Source organism: Amborella trichopoda, chromosome 7, assembly GCF_054954075.1.
Source record: "Amborella trichopoda isolate Santa Cruz 75 chromosome 7, AtrichopodaSantaCruz75HAP2 v2.0, whole genome shotgun sequence".
In the NCBI taxonomy this organism is placed as follows: Eukaryota; Viridiplantae; Streptophyta; class Magnoliopsida; order Amborellales; family Amborellaceae; genus Amborella; species Amborella trichopoda.
In genome coordinates this window covers 2,275,617-2,298,170 of record NC_142342.1, presented here as the reverse complement: position 1 = coordinate 2,298,170, position 22,554 = coordinate 2,275,617, and the positions used below count along the sequence as shown (strand labels likewise).

Here is a 22,554-nt window from a genome sequence, read left to right as displayed (position 1 = left end):
TTGATTTTAACTTTTTTTTATAGAGGGGCGCACATATGCATTCATCTTTAAAAAGGATGTATTATGCCTCGAGGGAGACACAATTGTAGAAATGTGTCTCGGGACACATACAACACTTTTTCTATAGTAATTAGGCAAAAACAATTTCAAAAAATAAAATCGTATATAAAATAAAAAGGATGCAGTATCTCTAAGGTTTTATGAAAACAAGGTGAAGCCTCAATACTCATCTTGATAGCACTTTGGGCATTGGAAATCATGGTGATGACTCTAAAATCAAATTTTGATACTGACTATAAGATTTGAAGCTCAAAAAATGACATAGATCTTATGGATCCATGAACACTTATTTTCCGGACAAAATATATGACTTGACCGACATCATTGATTTGAAGGTTTTTCAATGTCAAAACTGCAAATTTTAGATTGTTTTGAAATGTTGCTTTACTTCTTTTGATAAGACCCTATCAAAATACTTTTCTAATAATAATAATAAAAAATGTCGATATATTTATACCTGGGCTCTTATTCATACTTTGAAATTGATTGGGGATCTCCTTGCAAGAAGGGATTCCTACTTGGGAAAGGAGCAGGTGGTGGTAGCACCCCTCACGCTAGTCACCACATTGTGGTTTTCATTCACGCCACTAACTCCACCCCATTAATACCTTAAAAAAGCTAACTTCTAATCTATTTGAAAAAATAGGTACGGTCCATCTTCTCCATTGAATTAACAAAAAAACAAAAAAGGATTCCTACTTTGAAATTATATTTAAATTCTCTCTACATGAGGTTAATGATATGATTCTTGTAATTAAGATTAAAAATAAGACATGATTAACTGAATTCGAGTGATAAATAAATAATTAGTATTTTTTTGTCAAAATAATAATAATAATAATAAGTATTAGGCCAAAAGATTTCCTACTCCCTTGTGAGCATACTATCCATATATTCTCTCGTACAAAACACATGCTAAGGATACTTTTTATATCTCAAATTTTGGCAGTGTAATCTCTAGAACCCCTAAAATAATCTAAAAAAAAAAAAAACGCAAATAAATTCTCTATGTACAAGAAAAAGCAAATACATCAAGATTGAATATAAACTGTCCAATTTTGAAGGCTAGATCTAAGTGTCACAAAACTCAAACTTCAGATTTTTTTTTTCTTTTAAAAATAATCATGTAGTAATTCTTACGTGGTTCCCAAAATTTTAGAATAAAAAAATCTCATTAATAGTTGTTTTGAGAGAGGGGGTATATTCACAATATGCTCGCATGGGAGCATAGTATATACACACTTTAAATAGATTTAATTAAGGGAAATGACCTTGTGAGACCCTCCCACACTCATGTGTGTAGGGTACCAAAGGATCGCCATTAAATTTGGCACAGATCTTTAGAAAAGTCAAGTCTCACACTAATGTGATAACTTTTCTAGAGATCTGTGCCAAATTTAATAGTGATCCTTTGAGGTCTTACCCACGTGGGTGTGGAAGGGTCTCATAAGATCATTACTCTTTAATTAAATGAAAGACACAGCTTCTATGCGGCCTGCCCGCATCTGAAGGGCAGCTCTATGCGGCCAGCCCGCATATTATTGAAATACGGGCATGGCAATAAATTTATTTTTTAAATACCTTTGATTCCAATTTTTAGAGAATATATAATTTTTAACAGGGAGATCATGAATATGAAACAAAGAAATTGAACTAAAAATAATAAATATATGGGAAAAGTTTATATATAATGTTGCAACATTAAAATGTAGAATTACATATGCACCTCAAAAATCTATCGGAAATGTTATTTTAATGTTGAAAAATCATTTAATTGATCATCTCAATGTTGAGATGTTGAAATATGAAAAAAAAAAAAAGTCTACGAGTCCCCGAAATAGTGTATCTTGTAACACATTATCTAGACCATCCATTTTCAAGAGTTTCATATGTTTATAGAGCTACTTGATTTAACCATATTTGAAGTTCTAAAATTTTATAACTAGATATAAAAATAGATTTTCGGATTATCCAAAGAATTTTTACAAGAAAATTATATATTATGATAAAATTTGGAGATGCGCTTTAATTGGATTTTTTAAAGTTGCAACCTTATAGAAGCCACATCCTAAATATATTAAGAAAATATTTGGACCGTTAGTGGCACTAGTTTTTAGATGGACCACTTATTTGCATCCATCTTTAAGATGGATGCTTTGTACCTTTGGACCACATGTTGTAGAAATGCGGTCCAGCATGCATGAAACAATTTTCCTTAACCGGAAGGAATTCTCGTGATTAAATAAGCAGTGGGGATTCTTGAACACAGATGGACTCTTCCTCTCTCTCTCTCCTCTCTTTCTCTCCTATTCCTCTCTCTCGCATCTTGTTATCCTCTCTCTCTCTATCATCTCTTTTTTTTTTGACAAGATCACAATGACTTTATTACTCAATCAATCCACGATTACAGTAACTGGATGAAAAATACAATAATTAAAATGATAAAGAATTGAGCACCAAAGATAGGGCCAACACTCCATCATTAGTAAGAGAGTCTATCCTCTCATTCGTTCCCTAAAGACATGATTGAAAGCCACTACCTTATTACAACAAATATCCAAAGCTTCCAACCAAAACCTTCGCAAGCTCCAAGGTGGCGTACTAGATCTGGACATCTAGTTGATAACATTAAGATAATCCCCTTCCACCAACCATGTGAAATGATCACAACGATCCTTCAACAACTTTAAACCTTGAAGCATAGCTAACATTTGTGCTTGGTTTGCTGTAGTTATCCCACACAAGTTACAAAATGTGATTATCTCTACACCCTGATAATCTTTAACCACACCACCAAAACCAGCACGTCCTAGATTTCTAAAAGAACTACTATCAAAATTTAACTTAAGACATCCAGGATTGGGTGGGGTCCATTGACAACAAATAATGGGGTCTAGAGATCCGTTGGTGTAACAAACTCCTCACATTTAGCCGAACATTAATATTTGAAATCCCAAAACCTTCTTTCGTAGAAAAAAACCACAACCAAGCATTTTGAAAAATCTTATCTTTTACATGATCCATCTCCCAATTGAAACCCTAAAAAATTTGTCTATTTCTCTCCAGCCAAACTTTGCAGAGGATTGAAGCCCTGAAAATATGCCAAATCATCACCTCCTTTTAGGCAAAGAAGGAATCAAGAGTTGATCTAATGAATCAATAAGATGTGCCGATAAAGGCATTTGAAAACCAATAACTTGAAAGGCCCAGGTCCACAATGCTGAAGTAAATTGGTAATGAATATACAAATACTCTCCAGTTTCCTCATCATTTTTACACAACAAGTAAATAGTGATGATTATTTTCCTCCTCTTCTTCAAATTGTCAATTGTTAGCATTTTATTTTGCGAAAGAGTCCATAAGAAGCTTTGAATCTTATGTGGGATTCACCATTTCCAAATGGATATGAGCTTTGGTTGTTCGCATCTTAGTCTATCATGAAATAATAAATGATACACCGACTTCACCAAGAACATACATGTTATAATAGTTTTACATTGATAGTTTTTAATTAATTTTTATATAATATTGTATTGTTTATGTTAGTTATAATTATGATTCACAGTTGTCATATTGATTATTTTTTTTGTATTTTGTAAATTTTTTATTATGGTTTTTATGTCATTTACATTCATTTATTTACCTATGTTTATTATTTCGTCAAATAACACAATTTCATTATATAATGCATATTTATTTTGTTCATTTTATGTGCGGTATGTTTTCATTATTTGTTTTACATATTTGTTTACATGTTTTTTCATTCAAGCTTTTCATTTTGTTGTAATTATATAGTTTATTTTTTACAGCATTTATTCATACGATTTCTCACATGTATGTTTATATATTGTTTACAATGATTTTACATATATATATTTTTTTGTACATATTTTCCCATTAGTTTTTTTATTGCAAGCTATTGTATTTATATAATTTTTTGTTCATTTAGAATTTGAAGGCAGTTTCAAAATTAATTTTATGTTAGACACAACTATCTTTCAAATAGGGGTGGTTTGAGCGCAATTGGATCTTATTTGGCTCCTCAAAAGAACCCAAGAATAGAGACACTTCATCTGAAATCTATTGTGCAGTGAAGACAGTGACATGTCTTTGAAATTCCACTTATGTTTCAAAATAAAAAAGGAATCTCAAAAAATGCTCAACATATAAATTAAAGATGACTCATAACCGGTTCCGATAGCAAGGGTTTGGCCTAAAATGAATACATTTTGTTCAATCAAATTCAATAACATCAGCGGCATTAAATATGTGCTTTTGCTAAAACTGTCTACAACGACATACCTTTATAAAATGAAATATAACTTTCAATCTAAAGAGAATTTCAAAATATTTTCTACATGAAAATTTTAATTCATTCAAAGATCTTTCAAATGGCTGTAGTTTGGCGGAAAATGGACATTGTTTGTTTAGCTAAAAATGATGAATATAGTGGTATTAATGAAAAATCCAGGAAAATAGTCTACAGTGACATATCCTCTCATTTCGAAATATAACTTCATTTTTGTAAAGAATTTTAACAGTGGAAAAAAATAAACAATTTACTAGGCTCATGTATCTTTCCAACGGTGGTAGTTTGAGGTCAATCGGATCCCATTTGGCCATTCGAAAGCTTCATTTAAGAATACACATATTCCTAGAATTTCACAATAGCATATGACATGTTTCAAGAACACATTCCAAAATCTTCATTTCATAGTAAAGAACATGATAATAACCATTCTCTTACAATGTACACACATAACATGCATTTCTTACATAATCTAAGAATCATACATTCATTTTCAACATCTACCATTTTCATAGAGCAAAAGCCCTAAAGTTCACTGAAAAAGGCGTAAGGTCTTGCTACATCACATACACTCCTATTGCTCATTCATATGCTTAAGTTTCCATGCAGTCCCATGACTACAATACGAGGGGATCCACTTGCCTAATTAACAATGGGGCCTGCTTCAACCTTTGCTCACAGCTCTCACTCGCCCAACAATGGCTGCTCACAAAGTCACTTCTTCCACTTTGTCTTAGAGAGAGAGAGAGAGAGAGAGAGAGATAAGAATGAGGGGCATGGGTGAGAGAAGAGGCTTAAGTACTCTCATATTTGGGGTGGCTGGTCAAGTGTCACCAAGGAGCTCAAAAATCTGGACAAGTGGCGCTCACATCAGCATGCATCTAACAAGTGGCACTGTTCATCCATTCATGTCAGAACTCAGCTGGTGCTGGACTCTCTTCTAGCTCACCCGACGCTGGACTCTCTTCCAACTCACCCGGCGCTGGACTCTCTTCGAGCTCACCCGGCGCTACACTTCTTCTCCTTCACAGCCAGTGTTGGACAACCCAACCGGTGCTGGGCAACTCAACTGGCGCTAGCCTCCTTCTCCAACACAACAGGCGTTGGCTTCTTTCTTCAACACAACCGGCTCTGGCCTGTCACTTCCCTATCCCGACATGCCTTCTAACTGACCGAGAAAAGTTTGGATTGTCACATCACCATATGTAGTTAACTCCCATACAACCTCATCCTCATGATGCCTAGATATGTAAATCGCATCAAGATCTAGCAACATCTCACAAAACTGATTAAGAACAACATCCGGCACCCTATTATAGCTCCAACGAATATCCCATGAAAATCTATCTACAGTCCACTTTATAGCTTCTTCCACCTTTAAATGCTGATTGACTGTCCTATCAAACACTTCCTTATACTTAAACCTCAATAGTTCATCACCCAACCACTTCTGATTCCAAATATCAATAGTGGACCCTCTACTCACTTCCCACCTTACATTTCTCACTACCAATTCCCTAGTAGAGAGTATATACATTTCCACAACTGGGATTGACAATTTCCTCATCTTCTCTTACCAATAAAATTGCTATTATCCACACCATATTTGACAAACAAAGCTACCTTCCACAATTGAGCTCCATCATTTAAAGACCTCCACCACCATTTGGATAACGGAGCTAAATTAACTGGTTTGATCTTGCGAATCCCCAGACTCCTTTCAGCTTTAGAAGTACAGACTTTATCCCAACTCACCAAATGATATTTTCTGTTACCATCAAATGAACCTCGTAAAAAATTGCATATAAGCCGCTTAATTTCCTTAACAATAAGGGCATGTATATAAAGCAAGGATAGCAATATAGTTGATTTGATCAAAAAAATATATTCTTAAGAATTTGGACTTTCATAAATCGAGCTTAAAGACAACTTTATTCATTACGGAATCGCACACCCATCTGGGCAGCCTTTTATCCGAAATAGAAATTCCTAGATAATTAAAAGAAAGACGCATACCCATCGTCAAAGCTAATTCCTCAACCAAAGCAACCTCAACTATGACACCCAAAACTTGTTCAAGAAGAGGATTCTTTCGCGCTTCTATAAATTTCTTTGTTTTAAAAAAATGTGAACCTTTTCGAACCTCTGTCTTACCTTTTTTTTTTTTTGTTTGGACAATATTCAGTCTTACCTTACTCTCTCGCGTATCTCCAGAACTCCCCTCTCTCTGGTTTCAGGCTTTTTCAAGCTCTTGTTCGGTTTACAGGAACTAGAGTTTAGTGTTACCTCTTTGTTTAAGGTAAATGCAGCTTCTCCTCCTTTTTCAATCTTTACTATGTATGTTTTCATGATGTTTCTCTTAAATTACCTTCAGTCTTGCCTCTATGTTTCATCATGTTTCACTTTGATGATCTGATAGAATCAGAGGTTGTGGCATTCTCTTGTTTGTAAAATTAGGGTTTAGTAATTCCATCTCTAAATTTTCTTTATGGTGGTTTGGCAAAACTACTGCTTTATGTTATATATTATATTATGTAGAAGATTTGATGTAATCATGCCATCATGGTTTAGGTGAAGTGTTTGGATGGTTTGTAAACTAAATTTTCTTTATGATGGTTTTTAAATTGGTGGAGAGAAACCCTATAAACGCACTGTCCGCTGCATCGGGCGATGTTTTGTAAACTAGAATCCAACAAGTCGATGTGCCACTTGCAAGATCTCTGTGAGTTTTGGAATCACCTCTAAGTCCAGTGGCCTTTAGTAGGAGAGAACCAGTTGTGAGTTCATGTTTTTGAAAAGAAAAGGATTAGGGCTGATGATCTGTTTGACTAATTACTCAAATCTAGAAATGTTTTGAAAATTCTCGATTTGATTCAGCAAACTCTCCTTTCTTTCTACAGGTCCGTGGTCCTTCACTCTTGATGGTATATACCATCTGTCTGAGTTGACTAACATTGGCAGAAAACAAGTCTTCTTTTGTTTTTCTTTTCTGAGTTTTTTCAACTGTTGATGTTTGGGAGCATGTATACTAAATTGTGTATGTTTAGACATTGACAAGAAGGCAAAAATGGAATGTCTAATTTTCATAGACATTGACGAAAAGGCAAAATAGAATGTCTAATTTAGCTAGAATATAATTTCATATTCAAGAAGATCGGTTCTGCTGGTTATCTGTTAAAAAGATTTGTTGTCATTTAAAGTTATTGATGCTTGATCATCTTTTGAACCAGTTTGCATTTTAATTACTTTTTCTATAAGTCTTTCTTGGTTCAACTCAAGCGATGTAGCCATCTTAGGAAGATCAGATATCAGTTATAATGTATTACCATGATTAGGTCTTCATGACTTCAGATTCTATTGTCATGCTTTTTGTGACTGTATGCAGTCCTTCACTTTTTATGATAATGTTTGATGTTACTGATACATTTTGGTTTCAAATAATATTCGAAGGGTTTCAAATGGCTACCGATCTTCCTCTCACCCTTGAAAATGCTAACTTTTTCCATATTGTTGCATTTATCTGGTTTAATCTCCAATTATTTAAAACCACAAATCCTTTGGTTGCTTTATTTCGTTTCTTTCCTCTCTTCAAAGTATTTTCAAAGAAAAAAATTATTTTGACAATGAGGGTGCACAATTTCTGTCTGGGTTTTGAGACATTATGTAAGGTGATAAAAATAAATATTTTTTCTCTTTTTTTGGTCATGGATTATATGCTGCAAGAACTAAGAAGAAGTAATTTTTTTTTCTCTTTCCATTTTAATGGATGAGGAAAAATAAGAACAATTTTTAATGTTTCCTTCAGTTCCTTTCAAGTCAATAGAAGACCATCGCAAACGGCTGGAATTGGAAGTGGCGCAAAAAGCAGGTATTGCTCCTGCAGAAGTTGATGAAGATGGCCACGAGATCAACCCACATATCCCACAGTATATGTCACCAGTGCCTTGGTACCTTAATGCTGCGATACAGGTAAGACATTTTGTACAAATTTTAGTTGACCTACCCATTTTTATATATGAATCTGTTGTAGAAGGTTCAGATTCTATATCTATTATGTGACATGACTTTCTTTCTTTTCTTAGAGTTTGAAGCACCAAAGAAAATTGGAAATTGGACGCAAACTATGCCAAGACATGGTATGATAGAGGTGCAAAATTATTCCATGCTGGAAATTATAGAAAAGGCGCTTGTGAAATGTAAGTGGAGTTTTCATTTATTTGCATTTCTGTTCTCTAGTTTTTCTGTTGCTTGGTTGTACACTGTATGCTGTAGATAATAGCATTATGGCAGACTCTACAGAACTATCCACCAGTGCACTACTCCAAAAACTGGACATGAATATGCTTAGTCAAGAGTTTTAAAACTGTAAATTGGACTGACTCACAAAAGTTCCCAAGTCAGGCCCATGTTTGTGTAGAGCTTTGAGTTTGTTATTTTTTATAACATATATTGATCTGAGTCAAGTAAACTTTAGTAGGGTGAGTCAACTCAGAATATGTGTATAAAGTTAAAGATTTTGTTTGTCCATCTCCTAACAGAGAAACTTTATGACTGAAATTTTAAGCTGTTTCCACCTTGTGGATTCTATAGTTGTGGGGCAATGACACATGAGAATAAGTCATGCACGGAAAGACCTCGAAATGTGGGAGCAAGATGGACGAATAAACACGTCGCACCCGATGAGAAAGTGGAGGCATTGAAACTCAATTATGAAGCGAAACGTGGTTGTTGGAATGGATTCAAGCCATCTACATACGCTCATGTAATTGAAAGATATGAGGCGAGAAGGAAGTACCAAAAAGAGCAACCGCTGAAGAAGCTACAAGAGAAGAATCATAATCAGCATATGAATGGAAAGGTTAGTGATGAGCAGGATAGTGAAGATGCCTTGAGGGTCGATGAAGCCAAGGTTGATGAGAACAAACAAATAGATTTTGCAAAGGTAGATAAGTGTGTGCGCACTACAGGAGTTGGAAGCACAGGAACTGTTAGGTAGTTATCTGTGATGTCTAAGTGTTCCTTGGATTTTTTTTTTGCCAAGCATGAGCCTCAGGTTTTACTACTTATTTAATTGGAGAAAACTATGATAATGTACATAATTATGTATGGAAAATATCAGGACTGTATCTGGAAGAAATGGATATTCTTTGAGTTGTCTAGAAACTTAAAAGATCAAGAAAACATCTGGTCCCATTGACCATTTGATGATTTAGAACATCTTATCTGAGTTTTAAAACACTGGACCTGGATTAGAAGTTATTTAAAAATTTAGTGTTTTCAAGGTACTCTCCTTATGTTTCAAGTTTCTTGATTACCCTGCATGATCTTCTTTTAGGTACCGCCCTGATATTTTCCTATGTTTAAATATGCTGATCTTGAATGAAATTTTCTCACTGGAATTTGCGCATACGAGAGGACGCAGCAAAGTTTCTTTTGAATCTAGACTTGACTGCAGCGCATTATGACCCGAAAACTCATTCCATGCGAGAGGATCCTCTGCCAGATAGTGATCCAAATGAGAAATTTTATGGAGTAAGTGTCTAGGTACTTTACTTTTTGTAACTCATAAGGCCAAAGTTGTTATTTATTTGTTTATTTATTTTTTTGGCTTGCCTCTATATCCACTTATTAAAAAATTTCAGGGTGATACCAATGCAGGATCAGTGGGCAAGCATTGGAGTTTAAGCAACTTAGCATGCAATCCTTGGAGGCTTTTGGAAAAGGACAAGATATTCATATGCAAGAAGTTCCAGCTCAGGCTGAGTTGCTGCACAGAGAATTTATGATCAAAAAAGAAAAACTGGAGTCTCAAATGAAGGAGACCATCCTGGACAATTATGGAGATGCTTCCTGTCAGGAAGAACTCCCTAGGGAACTTCTCTTAGGTCAATGTGAGACAAACGTTGCATATGATCATGCCGGTAGGATTATAAAGGGCCAGGTGAGCTCTTACTCTCTATAATAGGCTACCTCTCTGTTTTATCCTTTTCATGGGTGTGACTCTTCTATTTCTATAGTGACCATATGACAGTCCTTGTAGTGAACCTCAATTTTAATTGCATCATTTTTACTTATTAAAAGGAGAAACCGAAAAGGAAAAGAGATGGATGGAACTCTTATTCAACTAGATTTGTCATTGTTCTTTTACATCTACCCTGTATTTAAAATGATTTTAGCTTTTGTTTTGACCATGAGATGCCTCAAGTATTACTGCTATTCTTTTCTGTTTTTTTTGGTTTCTTTCTTATCAATTTGGAATCACTGATGTTTATATGGTCTATTTATAGGAGAAATCTATTCCCAATAGGACATATGAGGAGGATGTATACATCAACAATCTCACAAGTCAAGTGTATGGGGTTCATGGTGGAATGACCATCAATGGGGCTATAAGTGTTGCGAGCAAATTATAAAGAACAGCTACTGTACTGGTTTGGCCGGAATTGAGGCTTCAGATACTGCAGATGGTCGCCTGAAGGAAAACATGGACAGGACAGAAGCCTCAAAAGGTTTGTGTAATACTCTCTCTCTCTCTCTCTCTCTGCCCTCTTCTCCAGTTTGATTCCTTCGTTTTGCCAGTAAGTAGGCATGCTAGGTTCTATTTGCCCAATGAAATAATTTACAGAGAAATCTTCGCAGACTAAAGAAAAAAATCATGCTAATTGGGGATCAGATGCACCTAGTTACCTTGTTCTTCACCAGAGACTACTCTCTGAAGCGCTCAAGAAGGTGACAATTTGATGTATCTAAAATCCAAAGCATAGGGTAATTGACATTTAATAGAAACAACAGTAAATATACTATGCAGAAGTGTATGGGATATGGTGCACAGGGCAACCACCATTCATTCTGATATCTGAGCAATGGATGGTGGTGATTAACTCGTAGCCAGCTGGTCGCTGTTCACTAGAATCTACGGTTAATCTCCACTATCCATCATATGGTACGGACAATGAATGCCCCTGTGGAGCACCATTTCCTATACACAAGTGGTCTATGATATGATTTCCTTAGAAAAAACTCGAGTGGTAGTAAAGTTACTGACATTGGGTTTGTGCTATGGCAGGAGGACGAAAGGAAGAGAGGAGAAAGACGAAAAGAAAATGTAAATATAATGTGAAATGGAATGATAAGGTATTGTTTGCACCTCCTTTGATTATATCCTATATATTTTATTATGTGGGATGTATGTTATCATAAATATGTTAGCCGATCCCAAATAGTTGGAATAATGTTCGGATGATGATGTTGGTGATCATGAGGGTTATCACTGTCCTGTCAATGGGTTGGGCCATAATAGAGTGTGAGAGCACCCCACTAAACATGTCATAGAGTTGAACTCTCTCTCTTAGTCACCATCCAACCCATTGATTGGGCAGTGATAACCTTTATTATTGTAATGTTATCATATGACTATATGGTTCATTACTGTATTCCATACTCTTTGTATCTTCTATAACAAGTAGTGGGTTAAGTTATGGTCAGACATGTACCTCTAATTTGGCTCATCGATCAAACTATATAGAACATGTATTTAGTCAAGAAGCCTGGATTAAGTTCGGCAATTGAGCCCCTCTTACGAATGAAGAGAATTCACTTTGAAGATCCCATGAAAGACTTTCTGCATTGATGTCTACACAACAAAAAGAAAAAAGATATATATATATATATATATATATATATATATATATTATACTTTGCAAAGAATGCTTGGAGGCATTTTTTTTTTAAATTGTTATACAGGCGTTTAATTTGCCCCACCCATTTATTGTGGTTGGGACTGGATACAGTCCTCAAATTTTGTTTAGTTTCTCATTTTTGTGTACAGCTGTAAAATTGTCTGTTCTATGTAATAAAGTATTCTCAATTTCTCAAATTTCAATTTTATTTATTATCCCTCTAAATGTTACGCTCTCTATCAAAATTTTGATAGTTTTTCTCTCTAAAATTTGACATTTGAGATAATTTCTCTCTCTAAAAATTTTGAAGTTGTTTCTCTATTTAAAATTTTAAAATTATGAGTAGTTTTTCTCTCTAAAAAGTTTCAGATGGTTTCTCTATCTAATATTTCAAGTTTTTAGGGAGAAAATCCTAATATTTCAACTTTCAAGTTTTGAGGGAGAAAATCCATCTTAACTACGCCAACGGTATTTTCATCCTAGAAAAGCTACTTTTTTAATTCGGGGTGGATGCAAATAAAAAACCATTAAGATTAGTAATGTGGTTTAAAAAATATTGGGGTAGGGTATGCTTAGAAAGTATGGTCCAGGAGGTAATGTATAAATTTCCAGAGAAAAAAGAAGAATATGCTTATGTTCAAGATCATCTGCAGATCTTGGAACCAACTTCTCTCTTCTCCCACCTTCACCAAAGCCGAATCTCTTTCTTCCCCACACTCTTCGAACCTCTCTCCTCATCCTACTTTACCCTCATTTCTGCTCCAGCCTCTGCTACATCAACAAAACCAGTATTTGGGAGCTTCGAATATGAAAATTTCATCGCCAAGACAAAATGATATGCATGGCTCTCTTCTGTTTCTTCTTGTTTTCTCTTCATTGGTAACCGTATAACCTTCAAATTGGGGATCACTCGAGCACCTGAAATGACGTTTTAAATGATATAATGGATTTTATATGGACCCCATTTCTCTAAATTTCAAGATAGTGATCCATGAGAACCTAGAGAGAAGAGAATCAGAGTGGCTCCTGTTTTGCTCATCATATGGGTATTGGAAAGAAATTCAGAGCCTGAGGACTTACTGCTATGTTATATTTTGGATCTGGCATGTCTTAGTGGCTCTATTCAATATGAAGGAAGAGAGAGGGAAAGAAAGATCGGCACTGGAGGAGATTAGGCTTGAAGGTCCTAAATGCAAATTTGCAGAGTTGTGCCCGAAGTCGAAGTGTGGCATGATGTGATCGTGTTTCGATCGCAGAAATAAGCATTTGATTTGTGGTTGAAGATCCTGGGTTTATGTGGAGTGAGAGTGCATGATTTCTGATATCAGGGTTCTGAGAGAGAAGTTTTGTTTTACTCTTCTTTAAATCTGAGAAACTCTACTTGTGCAGTCTGAGTGAGGTAAATGCTTACAATATTATAAGAGGGTAGGTGGATATGGGAATGAAATCTTGCCTTAACAACTCCCCACCCTCTTCTCTTCTGATTTTCATCTGCAAGTTAGCTTGCTTAGGCTGGTCAGCTTTCGTCAGTATTTGAAAACCATATTCTCGAACACCATCAAAGTTCATATCCAAAACTACCCACGAAAGAGAATGCCACATATCAGATGAGGGCACCAAATGCAACTAACCCCCATAGCTAGCATACCAGTCTTTGCCAAACAAGAGGGAGAGCAATAAAAATCATAGCCAACAAAAGAAAGAGAACAAATTAGACACATGGAACAGAACAGAAGCATGTTTTATTGAGTAGTCTTGGAAAGAAGACACTGAGTTACATCTCTCTCTTATTTATGCACACATATGTGTATATGCGTCTATATAAGAAGCTGAAGCCAAAACTTGCTCTTCAAGAGGAGGCAGAGCGGGAGGAAGAGGGGAAGATCATGATCTGATCCTCCCTGTTATATTTGATATCTTGTGCCTGCTGGTTTGAGATTCTATAAGCATTGGTGAGCACTTCAATGGGCATCCCCTTGATAGCTGAAGTGTAACCCACAAGTGGGCTGTTCATGGGGAGGTCTGAGGTCTTGATGGCGATCCACTCGATTCCTTGGCTTCCGGCCTTGCACATAGATGTGAAGAACTGAGGGACAATGATCACATCACCTTGTCGGACCCTGTCATCCATCACCTTCTGGCCGTTGGTGCCGATAATTTGGATCTGGCCCTCGCCACGGGTGATGTAGGCGATCGTGTGAGCGTTTATCGACCAATGTGGGGCCAAGATGGCATCCTGTAAGTATAGAAAACAGCAGCAAGAGTTGAGAGAGAGTGAGAGACAGAGACAGAGAGAGAAAGGGAGGGGCATACCGAGTACAAGGTTACTTTCGCAGCACTCATGTCCAAGATGTCCAGTATAGGCAAGTTCCTGCGGTTGATGGTCTTGAGATGGCCACCATGGCGTGAGTAAATGTCAGCTTCTCTCAGTGACTCTATGTTTTGCCTAATCTTCGCATTGCAGTACCTCTCGCCAACCCCAATAACATTAGCTCTCGGGCCCGTCTCTCTTTCTCTCTCCTCTTCTCTCTCCTCGCCCTCGGGGGACAGAATTCTCAACCCCTCCTTCTCGACCTTAATGATGATGCCCCTCTCATCCTCCCTCTGTATCTTCTGTGCCAACTCTATGGGAATGTCGAGGGCTTCGGCTAGAAACCTCGTGTCGATCTGTGGCAGGATTGTCTGTATCAATTTCTCTTTACCTTGTTCTCCTCTCTGTTCTTCCTCTCCATATTCTCCCTCCTGCCTCCCTTCTTGCCCCCGCTCTCCCTCTCCCTGCTTCCTTTGGCCCCTAGGTTGCCCACCAGCTATAAAAAATTGCTGGGAAAAAAATAAACCATTACCACCAGCTTAGTCTTATTAAGATTTACCATTATACCGATGCAAAGCTCATGAAAATAATCCCACATTGTATAGTCAATGGACTATTATGCCATTATGAGAAAACTCTCTCCATACCCTTTGTTTGGTGTCAAGCTGGTTGTAGTCGCTCGTGACATCGGTGACAGTAAAGGCAACGAGCTCCTCAGAGTTGTCGTCGTTGTAGCACCAGTGTGTTATGCCCGGCGGAATGGCAATGACATCTCCCCGTTCTATACGTTGAACCTTCTGGTGTTGGTCTCTGAAGCCTTGGCCACGTATCTTCCGGTGTTGGATTGAGCCACTCTCGCCGCTGTGGAATGATTCTGAGCAGCCTGGGGCTGATAATCCAATTATGCCTCTACCTGTCAAGAAAAGGCTGGCTATATTAGCTTGTTTGGACTTCTTGGGACAAGTTTCAAGAGTTTATACCAGTGTTCGCAAACTGGGCCGGTCCATTGACCATTAACACAATGTACTCCAGAACGAATGGGAGTGCATTCGGTGGATGGCAATCATGAACACTCGTTTTCAGCACTTCTATGTTTGATAATGGAGAAATTTTACAGTAAAGTGGATCATGTAGTACACGCCATATATTATATATTTAGTTTGATACTGGAGAAATTTTACAGTAAAGTGGATCATGTAGTACACGCCATATATTATATATTTAAGATAAAAAGTAGATGCCATTAATTCTACTAGGGATCACAGAAGTGGATCTTGTAGTACAAGCCATATATTATATATTTAAGATAAAAAGTAGATGCCATTAATTCTATTAGGGATCATAGAACTTGGGGTATCCACTTCTTTGAAAGATGGGATTTCTAAACGTGCGTCTTCCAAAAATTTGAACAAGCCGTAAGTGTTGTGACACCCTATATCAATTGAATGACCTACGTTTGTTTCTATGAGAATAAAGAACAAAGAGAAACATATCTGGTGGAAACTTTGAGGTGCTAGCAAAATATATATATATATATATATAAAGAGGAATGGGAGACAAAAGGACCTCGTTCAATGTAAACTATCTGAGGAGCAGAGGAGAAGCTGGGCAGGTAGAGAGAATTGGGATTAAGGGTGTTCCGAGTCGCGGCAACACCCGCACATTGGAACTCATCCCTGTCCTCATCCCAGAGCTCAGTAATGCCGCCCTCAGATCGAATAACCCGAGTCGGGCGGATTCCCGATATCCGATTCATCCGGCATTGTTGAGCATCACTTAGCCTCCTCTGAGACTGACGCCTATCAGCAAAAGCACAAACAAGTAGAGATAAGAGCACAAAGGTAAGTATGGACTTAGTGTGAGCCATGACTTAGAAGTAGATGGATAAAACTTCAAAGCGAAGGAGATGGGAAGAGAGTGAGGGGTCATAAGTGCTTATATAGGGTGGTGGGACGGGGAATCTTGTTTGAGAGAAGTCATGTGGCAGCATTGATCTGTTGCATGGCAAGTTAATGCGTACACCTTGCAAAATTGTCATGTTAATGTATACACCTTGCAAAAAGTGAATGCAATCGTGTTGCAAAACAAACTACTTTGTTGTTTTTATCTTTGTTTCTGTTCATTTTATTTTACTAGTTTTTTTTTCCTTTGAATTGGTTCAAATAAAATATAATACAAAATAAAATGCCCATCTATCACCAACCTTCTCACTCCCTATCATACATCATGTTCCCTGTTCCCTGAACCAAATTTTATGCAATCCAGAACACGGATAAACGATGAAGATCGAAATTGGTTATCTTAAAACTATATATTCTTTAAATATATTCATTGATGCTTGATATATAAGTGTAAGGTCTTGTTCCAAATTTTTAAATGAAAAAAGGAGAATTTATGTACTGACCCAAAATAATTTTCAGAATTAAAATCTGGTTCATGTTTTAGGTGTGAGGCCTTAAATTTTTTAGTTTTTTATTCGAACTTTATCCCTAGTTCGAGAGTCTAATTTTTTAATGGGTCAACACAAAAATACAAAGTGTTCAAGCAGTTCGAAAGTTGGACCTTCAAACACTTAGTTTCATTGTGTTTTGAGTGGTTTGATACAAAGTGTTCAAGCAGTTCGAAAGTTGGACCTTCAAACACTTAGTTTCATTGTGTTTTGAGTGGTTTGATAGTTGGAAACTCAAAATGGGGTAAAACTAACAAATTTTGGACCTCGCAATAAAATGTCCTAATTTCTTATTCCAAATTTATTTTATGTCTATCTGTAAATTGCTCGAGAAAAAAAACCAACCCGTTAATTCATTACTTTAAAAATCATAGCCTATATTTTTTCCATTAATGAGTTTTAAATATAAATTGATATTAACAAATAAAAAATAGGGAAATTAACTAAAAAATCCCTTTTTTATTTTCAAAAATTTAAAATAGTCCTATATATTTTATATTTTGTACTAAGTCCCACTTTTTTATAGTGAATATTCTATTTTAATTTTATTCTTTTCTCTATATATATGATTTAACCCAAAGTTTAGGCACCCACTTGTCACTATCTGTATACTTTGCAAAGGGAGGATGTAATCGTGTAATCATGGTTGGTTTTCTTCGTGGATGATCGTAGATGCAACCAAAACCGTAGATATTGTACGTGGAAATCCGCAAGGTTGTTCTATATTTGTTTTTATCTACTTTATAGATTTATTATTATTGAGAACAATTGTTGTGTAGTTCATAAATGAAATGGTGAAAGTTCGTAATCGTTTGTGTTAGTGCGGTGACATTTTGTAACGTTTGTTTTTTGTCTTCTTCATTTTTTGTGTTTATAGATCTTCTCTCTTATTTTTGTTCCTTTTGTCCTGGAGTGTTTATATTTTTGTTAGGAAAGACCAATAGCATATATTTGTTTTCTTTTGTTAGAGCACTATGCACTCAATTGTTTTATTTGAGCACTCTACACTGACTCTCTCGAATAAAAGACTTACTTATGAATAAGTATTTATATGGAATTTTGGAATTCATTTCAAAATCACAAAATGAATATTTTCAATATTTAAAAAAAAAGATAAAGGTTTTGAAATATTAAATAGACTAGGGCAATGAATGTGCCGGGCCAAGCCTGGACCAGGCGAGCTTTAGTTCTGCCCCTCGTGTTGTATTTTGTAGTCGTCATCATTATCATCGTCAAAGCTTTTTCCCAATTAATTGGGGTCGGCTACATGAATCCCGATCCGTTATTCTGCTATATTATGTGCAATACCTTCAGTGAAGCCATAAGTCTTCATATCTTTGCTCGTTACTTCCAACTATATCCGTTTGAGTTTATCTCTTATCCTTTTGAGCTTTTCACTTGAACTAACTCGCACATCCTAAATGGTGTTTTATTGGGTCTACACAATACATGGTTAGTTCACTTAAGTCCACTCTCTTTCATTTTATCGCTTATTGGTTCTACACTTAAATTTTCTCAAATGTATTCATTTCAATTTCTATCCCTTCTTGTCTTGCAACTCATTCGTCTCAACATCATCATCTCTGCTACACTCATTTTATAAGTATATTGTTTTTTGATTGTTCAACATTCTGTCCCATATAGTAAAGTTGATTTCAAAGTTGTCTTATAGAATTTGCCTTTTAGCTTCATTGGTATGCGGCAATCACATAAAATTCCAGTTGCACATCTCTAACGCCGGGCCTGACAAAATCCCGTAGCCCATTTTCAGTCCAAAAATAGATGTGGCTACCCAAATAGTTGATGAATTTTGTTCAATCCAAATATTATAGGTTGGGAGCTGTTCCTAAAATTAAATCCTCAAATTGTGTACTTGTAAAAATATTCCTAGTGTTTTTCCCCATGGAATAAATATACAATACACTCTTGTAGGATCACAAAATATTTTAGCTTTTGTTATTAGTAAATTTTTGAAACACAAATATGAATTATTCAGTCATGGGAAATGTTTTTAGTATTTGAATGCTATTTAATACAAGAGATTGTATACCTTAAAGACTGTTTACTTTTAGTATAAAAATGTCGTAATGACTATAATCATCAAAAGCGAGATATGGCATTAAGGGTTTGCAAATTTTTGGTTTTTTGGGAAGTTTGTGTGGGGCTATGGCAATATTCCAAGCTGCCTGTTTCAAAACTCACAATTAAAGATAATTTCGAAGGAGACTGCTTTTGATCAAAAGCTCGCCAAAATAATTTTCCTACAAAAAAAAGGAAAAATAAAAGACAGAGCTTCTCAGTCCAAAATATTATCTAATAGAAGTACGAGAGAGAGAGAGATTCTCAATCCAAAATGTTGTCAAATAGGAGAGAGAGAGAGAGGGATTTCCTGTTCAGAATGTTGTCAAATAGAAGATGAAAGGACGAATGAACCAAGGCACCATGGGGACAAGGGAAAAGTGTATAAAAAAATGAGTCTCTAAACAATCAAATTAAGGCGAACCTCAAAAAATTCACTGCAAGAAGCTGTTTTAATGTCGAAAAATTTTCAAATCCTGGACTTTGAGATATATAGAGGTGAAAAAAAATATGGACTTCAAATATTAGAAATAGTGTATCTTGTAATGCATTATCATAGATCTACATGATTTAGACTATTTTCGAAGCTTTAAATTTTATAATTAAAGATGAAAATAAAATTTCAAACCATCATAAGTATTTTTGGTACTAAAACATCTTTCGATACTATTTGAAAGTATGTCTTACTTTGATCGTTTAGAGCTTCATCCTTATACAACCACAACCTTGGGACAAATGGGTACCATTTGTACTCTACATTGTAATAGAATATTGGAATGGACAACTGCACAATCATATTCCACAATGCCAGAAGTGGCAAAGGAACCCCAACCCACCCAATTTGTAAACCCCAAAAGTGGCAAAGGAGGCCTATCACACATCTTTTGTGTATAAGGTAACCCCAACCCACCCAATTTGAAAACCCCATTTGAAACCTAAATTGATACATATGATTATAAGTTGAGCGTGTACTCCTGCAGGAGCACGTTATGTACATCTGGCAAATGGTCTCCATAGAAGAGATTTCTTCGTTTTTACTATTTTATGATTTACTTTAGAATTGTTAGATGATGTTAAAAATAAAGGGAATTTTATGTGGGGACCTGGTTAAATTTGAAGAATTACCCTTTGGTTCATATTTTCTAAAGTTTTACTATGAGGCCTTTCTTCTTTGCTTTTTTATTTTTATCAAGTTTGTTGAGAACATCAAACCCCATCATTTACAAAAAAAATTTGAAAAACATTTGTTGTTTATTTGGCAGTCCAATGCCTCAGATGTCAGACCGCCCTATCATTTCATATGGTGGGTTTAAATGAGATGGTTTGATGTTTAAACATCAGAGATTGCATTTAAATTAAAAAAGAAGAAAGGAAAATTTGAGCGGTTCAATGTTACTAATATCTAACCGCACCAAAAATAGGGTGGTTTGATATCTTATGCATTGGACAGCCCCACAAATGGCAAAAAATGAAACAATTAAAAAAGCATTTTGATTTTGAAAACATTGAACCAGGCCAAATTTGAAAAGAAAAAAAAAATAAAAAAAAAAGGACCTCATTGTAAAGTGTTTGAAAAATCTTGAACAAAGGGTAATTTCATAATTTTTACTCTGTTCGCACATAAATTTCTGTAAAATACAGGATGCGTTTTGAGTTCCTAAATAGCTAGATCTAATAGTCCAAAAATTGGACAGCTCATATTCAGTTTTAAAAACTCTTTAACAGGCACAGTAGAGTGGTATTAATTTTATTTTTCCTTTTTATTCTCTTTCAATTTATTTAAGGTTGAAGGCTAGGTTGAGGTATTTACTTCCCGAAAGTTTGGGTTCTAAAAACAGAAGACTAAGGAAGTTACATTCCAAAATTTGGGTCCTAAAAAATATCCCAGGGGAAGTGTTAACTGGTGTCGGTGTCGGTGTCTATAAATGTCGCAAGTTTCTCAACACTACGTCACTGATGTCCCCCATGTTGAGGTGTCAACACCTGAGTTGAGTTCAAGTCCCAGTCCCCTCAAGTACCCCCAATGATTTCTCGACATTTATACATGACCAATGTCCTCTGTGTTAGGGTCTCGACATGAGAGCAAAGACCTTGTAACATGAGACCAAAGACCTTGTGTCACGAGAACAAGAGCATGTAATCTCATCATCATCAAAGTCTTTTATCTAACTAATTGAGGTCAGTACACAAATCTTAGTCTGTCATTCTGCTCTATTAAATGTCATATCTTCAATGAAGTCATAAGTCTTTATATCTTTTCTCGTACTTTCAACCAATGAACATGTAATTTGCAACAAAAATGAGTAAATGTATACTATGCTCCTACTGATTTTATGAAGAAAAATGCTTAGCAACAAAATGGAGAGGAGTATGGAGGACATATGTAAGATTCCAAGGTCAAGCACGATGGTCAAAGCCGGGCCACAGTTGTAGGCAGGCTCCAAAAAGAGGTCGGTCTCCTCCACTCAAAAGTAATCGGAATGATGCATTTATAAAAGCCAAGAATAACTACCTTCAACATTTCCTTCTTCTAAAGAATTATTTTCTTACTTTCTTTTTGTTTCTTTTATTTGTGTGCAGGCATATGCTCATGTGTACCTGAGAGAGTGTATCTGATATGGTTTTTAGCTTTTGAGTAGAGATGTTGCACTCGCACAGGAGCATGCTGTACATTTACAAGACCAAAAGACGTACTCAGCATGGATTTTTCGATTTCAGAGTTTAGGATTTAGTCTTAGTCGTGATGCTTTCAATAAAGAAATCGAATTATAAATTTTTGAATACTTAGATTTGGCCATGTAGATTGGTTGAAAAGGATACATATCTTGAGGTGGATGGCTAGGTTGGGAAGGATACGTATCTAAAATTTAAGGTCTTAATAATGCTCTTAGACAAGAATTTACATGAGGAAGTCAACACACAATATGCTCTAGCAAGAGTATACAATCTTTTGGATTAACTTTTCAACCACGTTTTGAACCCTAAAAGAGCGATAAAATGGGGAATTTTTTTTTATCACTTCATTTGAATTCTTGCTCAAGTCGGGCCTTGGCACTTTTCAAAGAAATTGAATGAAAGTTCAACCATTGTATTTATCTTGTCTTGAGGTTCAGAAAATTGTAGCAAGTTTTTCAGACGACATTGCATACTATAAAATCATTTATTTTTAGTATAAGGATGTCACATTCATCCCTAACCGTGATACGTGAATTCTAGTAACTTCTTGTGTCATAAAGCTCAAAAACTTTTTTTTTAGAATTTGAGTTTGGTCAATAGTACACCTCGCTTTCATATCTAACAACTTAAAAGTAATTGTAACCTCTTTGAATCAAAAGAAAATGGTCTTATCATATATACTTTCTTTCCATAAATAAAGACATCTTAACAACAGTTCATTATGGTAAAATTTCAACTCATTCATTCACATTGCATAAAACAAATCCCAACAAACAATAGGATATTTTATTATAAAGAGTGCTTCTTACACTGTATACTTACTCCCTTATGTAAAAGACTCTCTTAGGAGGATTTCTTGGATATAAAATTCTGAATCTCTTTTAGAAATAATCATATTAAAACAATAAATTTTGTTTGGGAAGAATCGGGCTTGGGCTTGATGATTAGTTATTGCCAATTCTGTACTAGCTCATAAATATAGAATAAGATG

General features: G+C 35.6%; 1 protein-coding gene and 1 pseudogene across 2 annotated transcripts; one reads left to right on the top strand and one right to left on the bottom strand.

Moving 5' to 3' along the window:
- The first annotated feature begins 8,161 nt into the window (after positions 1–8,161).
- LOC18447110 (pre-mRNA-splicing factor SLU7-like) lies at positions 8,162–12,070 on the top strand (annotated as a pseudogene). The gene is made up of 9 exons (XR_016059786.1): positions 8,162–8,338; positions 8,452–8,565; positions 8,960–9,360; positions 9,765–9,901; positions 10,012–10,310; positions 10,657–10,878; positions 10,995–11,098; positions 11,436–11,508; positions 11,927–12,070. The product of XR_016059786.1 is annotated as a pre-mRNA-splicing factor SLU7-like (transcript).
- Positions 12,071–13,770: 1,700 nt separating this feature from the next.
- On the bottom strand, positions 13,771–16,267 carry LOC18447109 (11S globulin seed storage protein 2). Its single transcript, XM_088872117.1, has 4 exons — positions 15,926–16,267; positions 15,007–15,272; positions 14,362–14,868; positions 13,771–14,284 (listed from the first exon to the last, which is right to left on the bottom strand). Exons 1-4 carry the CDS (start codon positions 16,224–16,226, stop codon positions 13,898–13,900), a joined length of 1,461 nt encoding a protein of 486 aa, XP_088728243.1. The 5' UTR covers positions 16,227–16,267; the 3' UTR covers positions 13,771–13,897.
- Between the last annotated feature and the right edge of the window lie 6,287 nt (positions 16,268–22,554).

Coding starts and splice junctions, on each gene's coding strand:
- LOC18447109 (XM_088872117.1), bottom strand. CDS start 16,226: ATGGCTCACACTAAGTCCATACTTACCTTTGTGCTCTTATCTCTACTT. Junction 15,273..15,925: donor GATAGTTTACATTGAACGAG/GTCCTTTTGTCT, acceptor TTTTCTTGACAG/GTAGAGGCATAATTGGATTA. Junction 14,285..14,361: donor CGAAAGTAACCTTGTACTCG/GTATGCCCCTCC, acceptor CTATACTTACAG/GATGCCATCTTGGCCCCACA.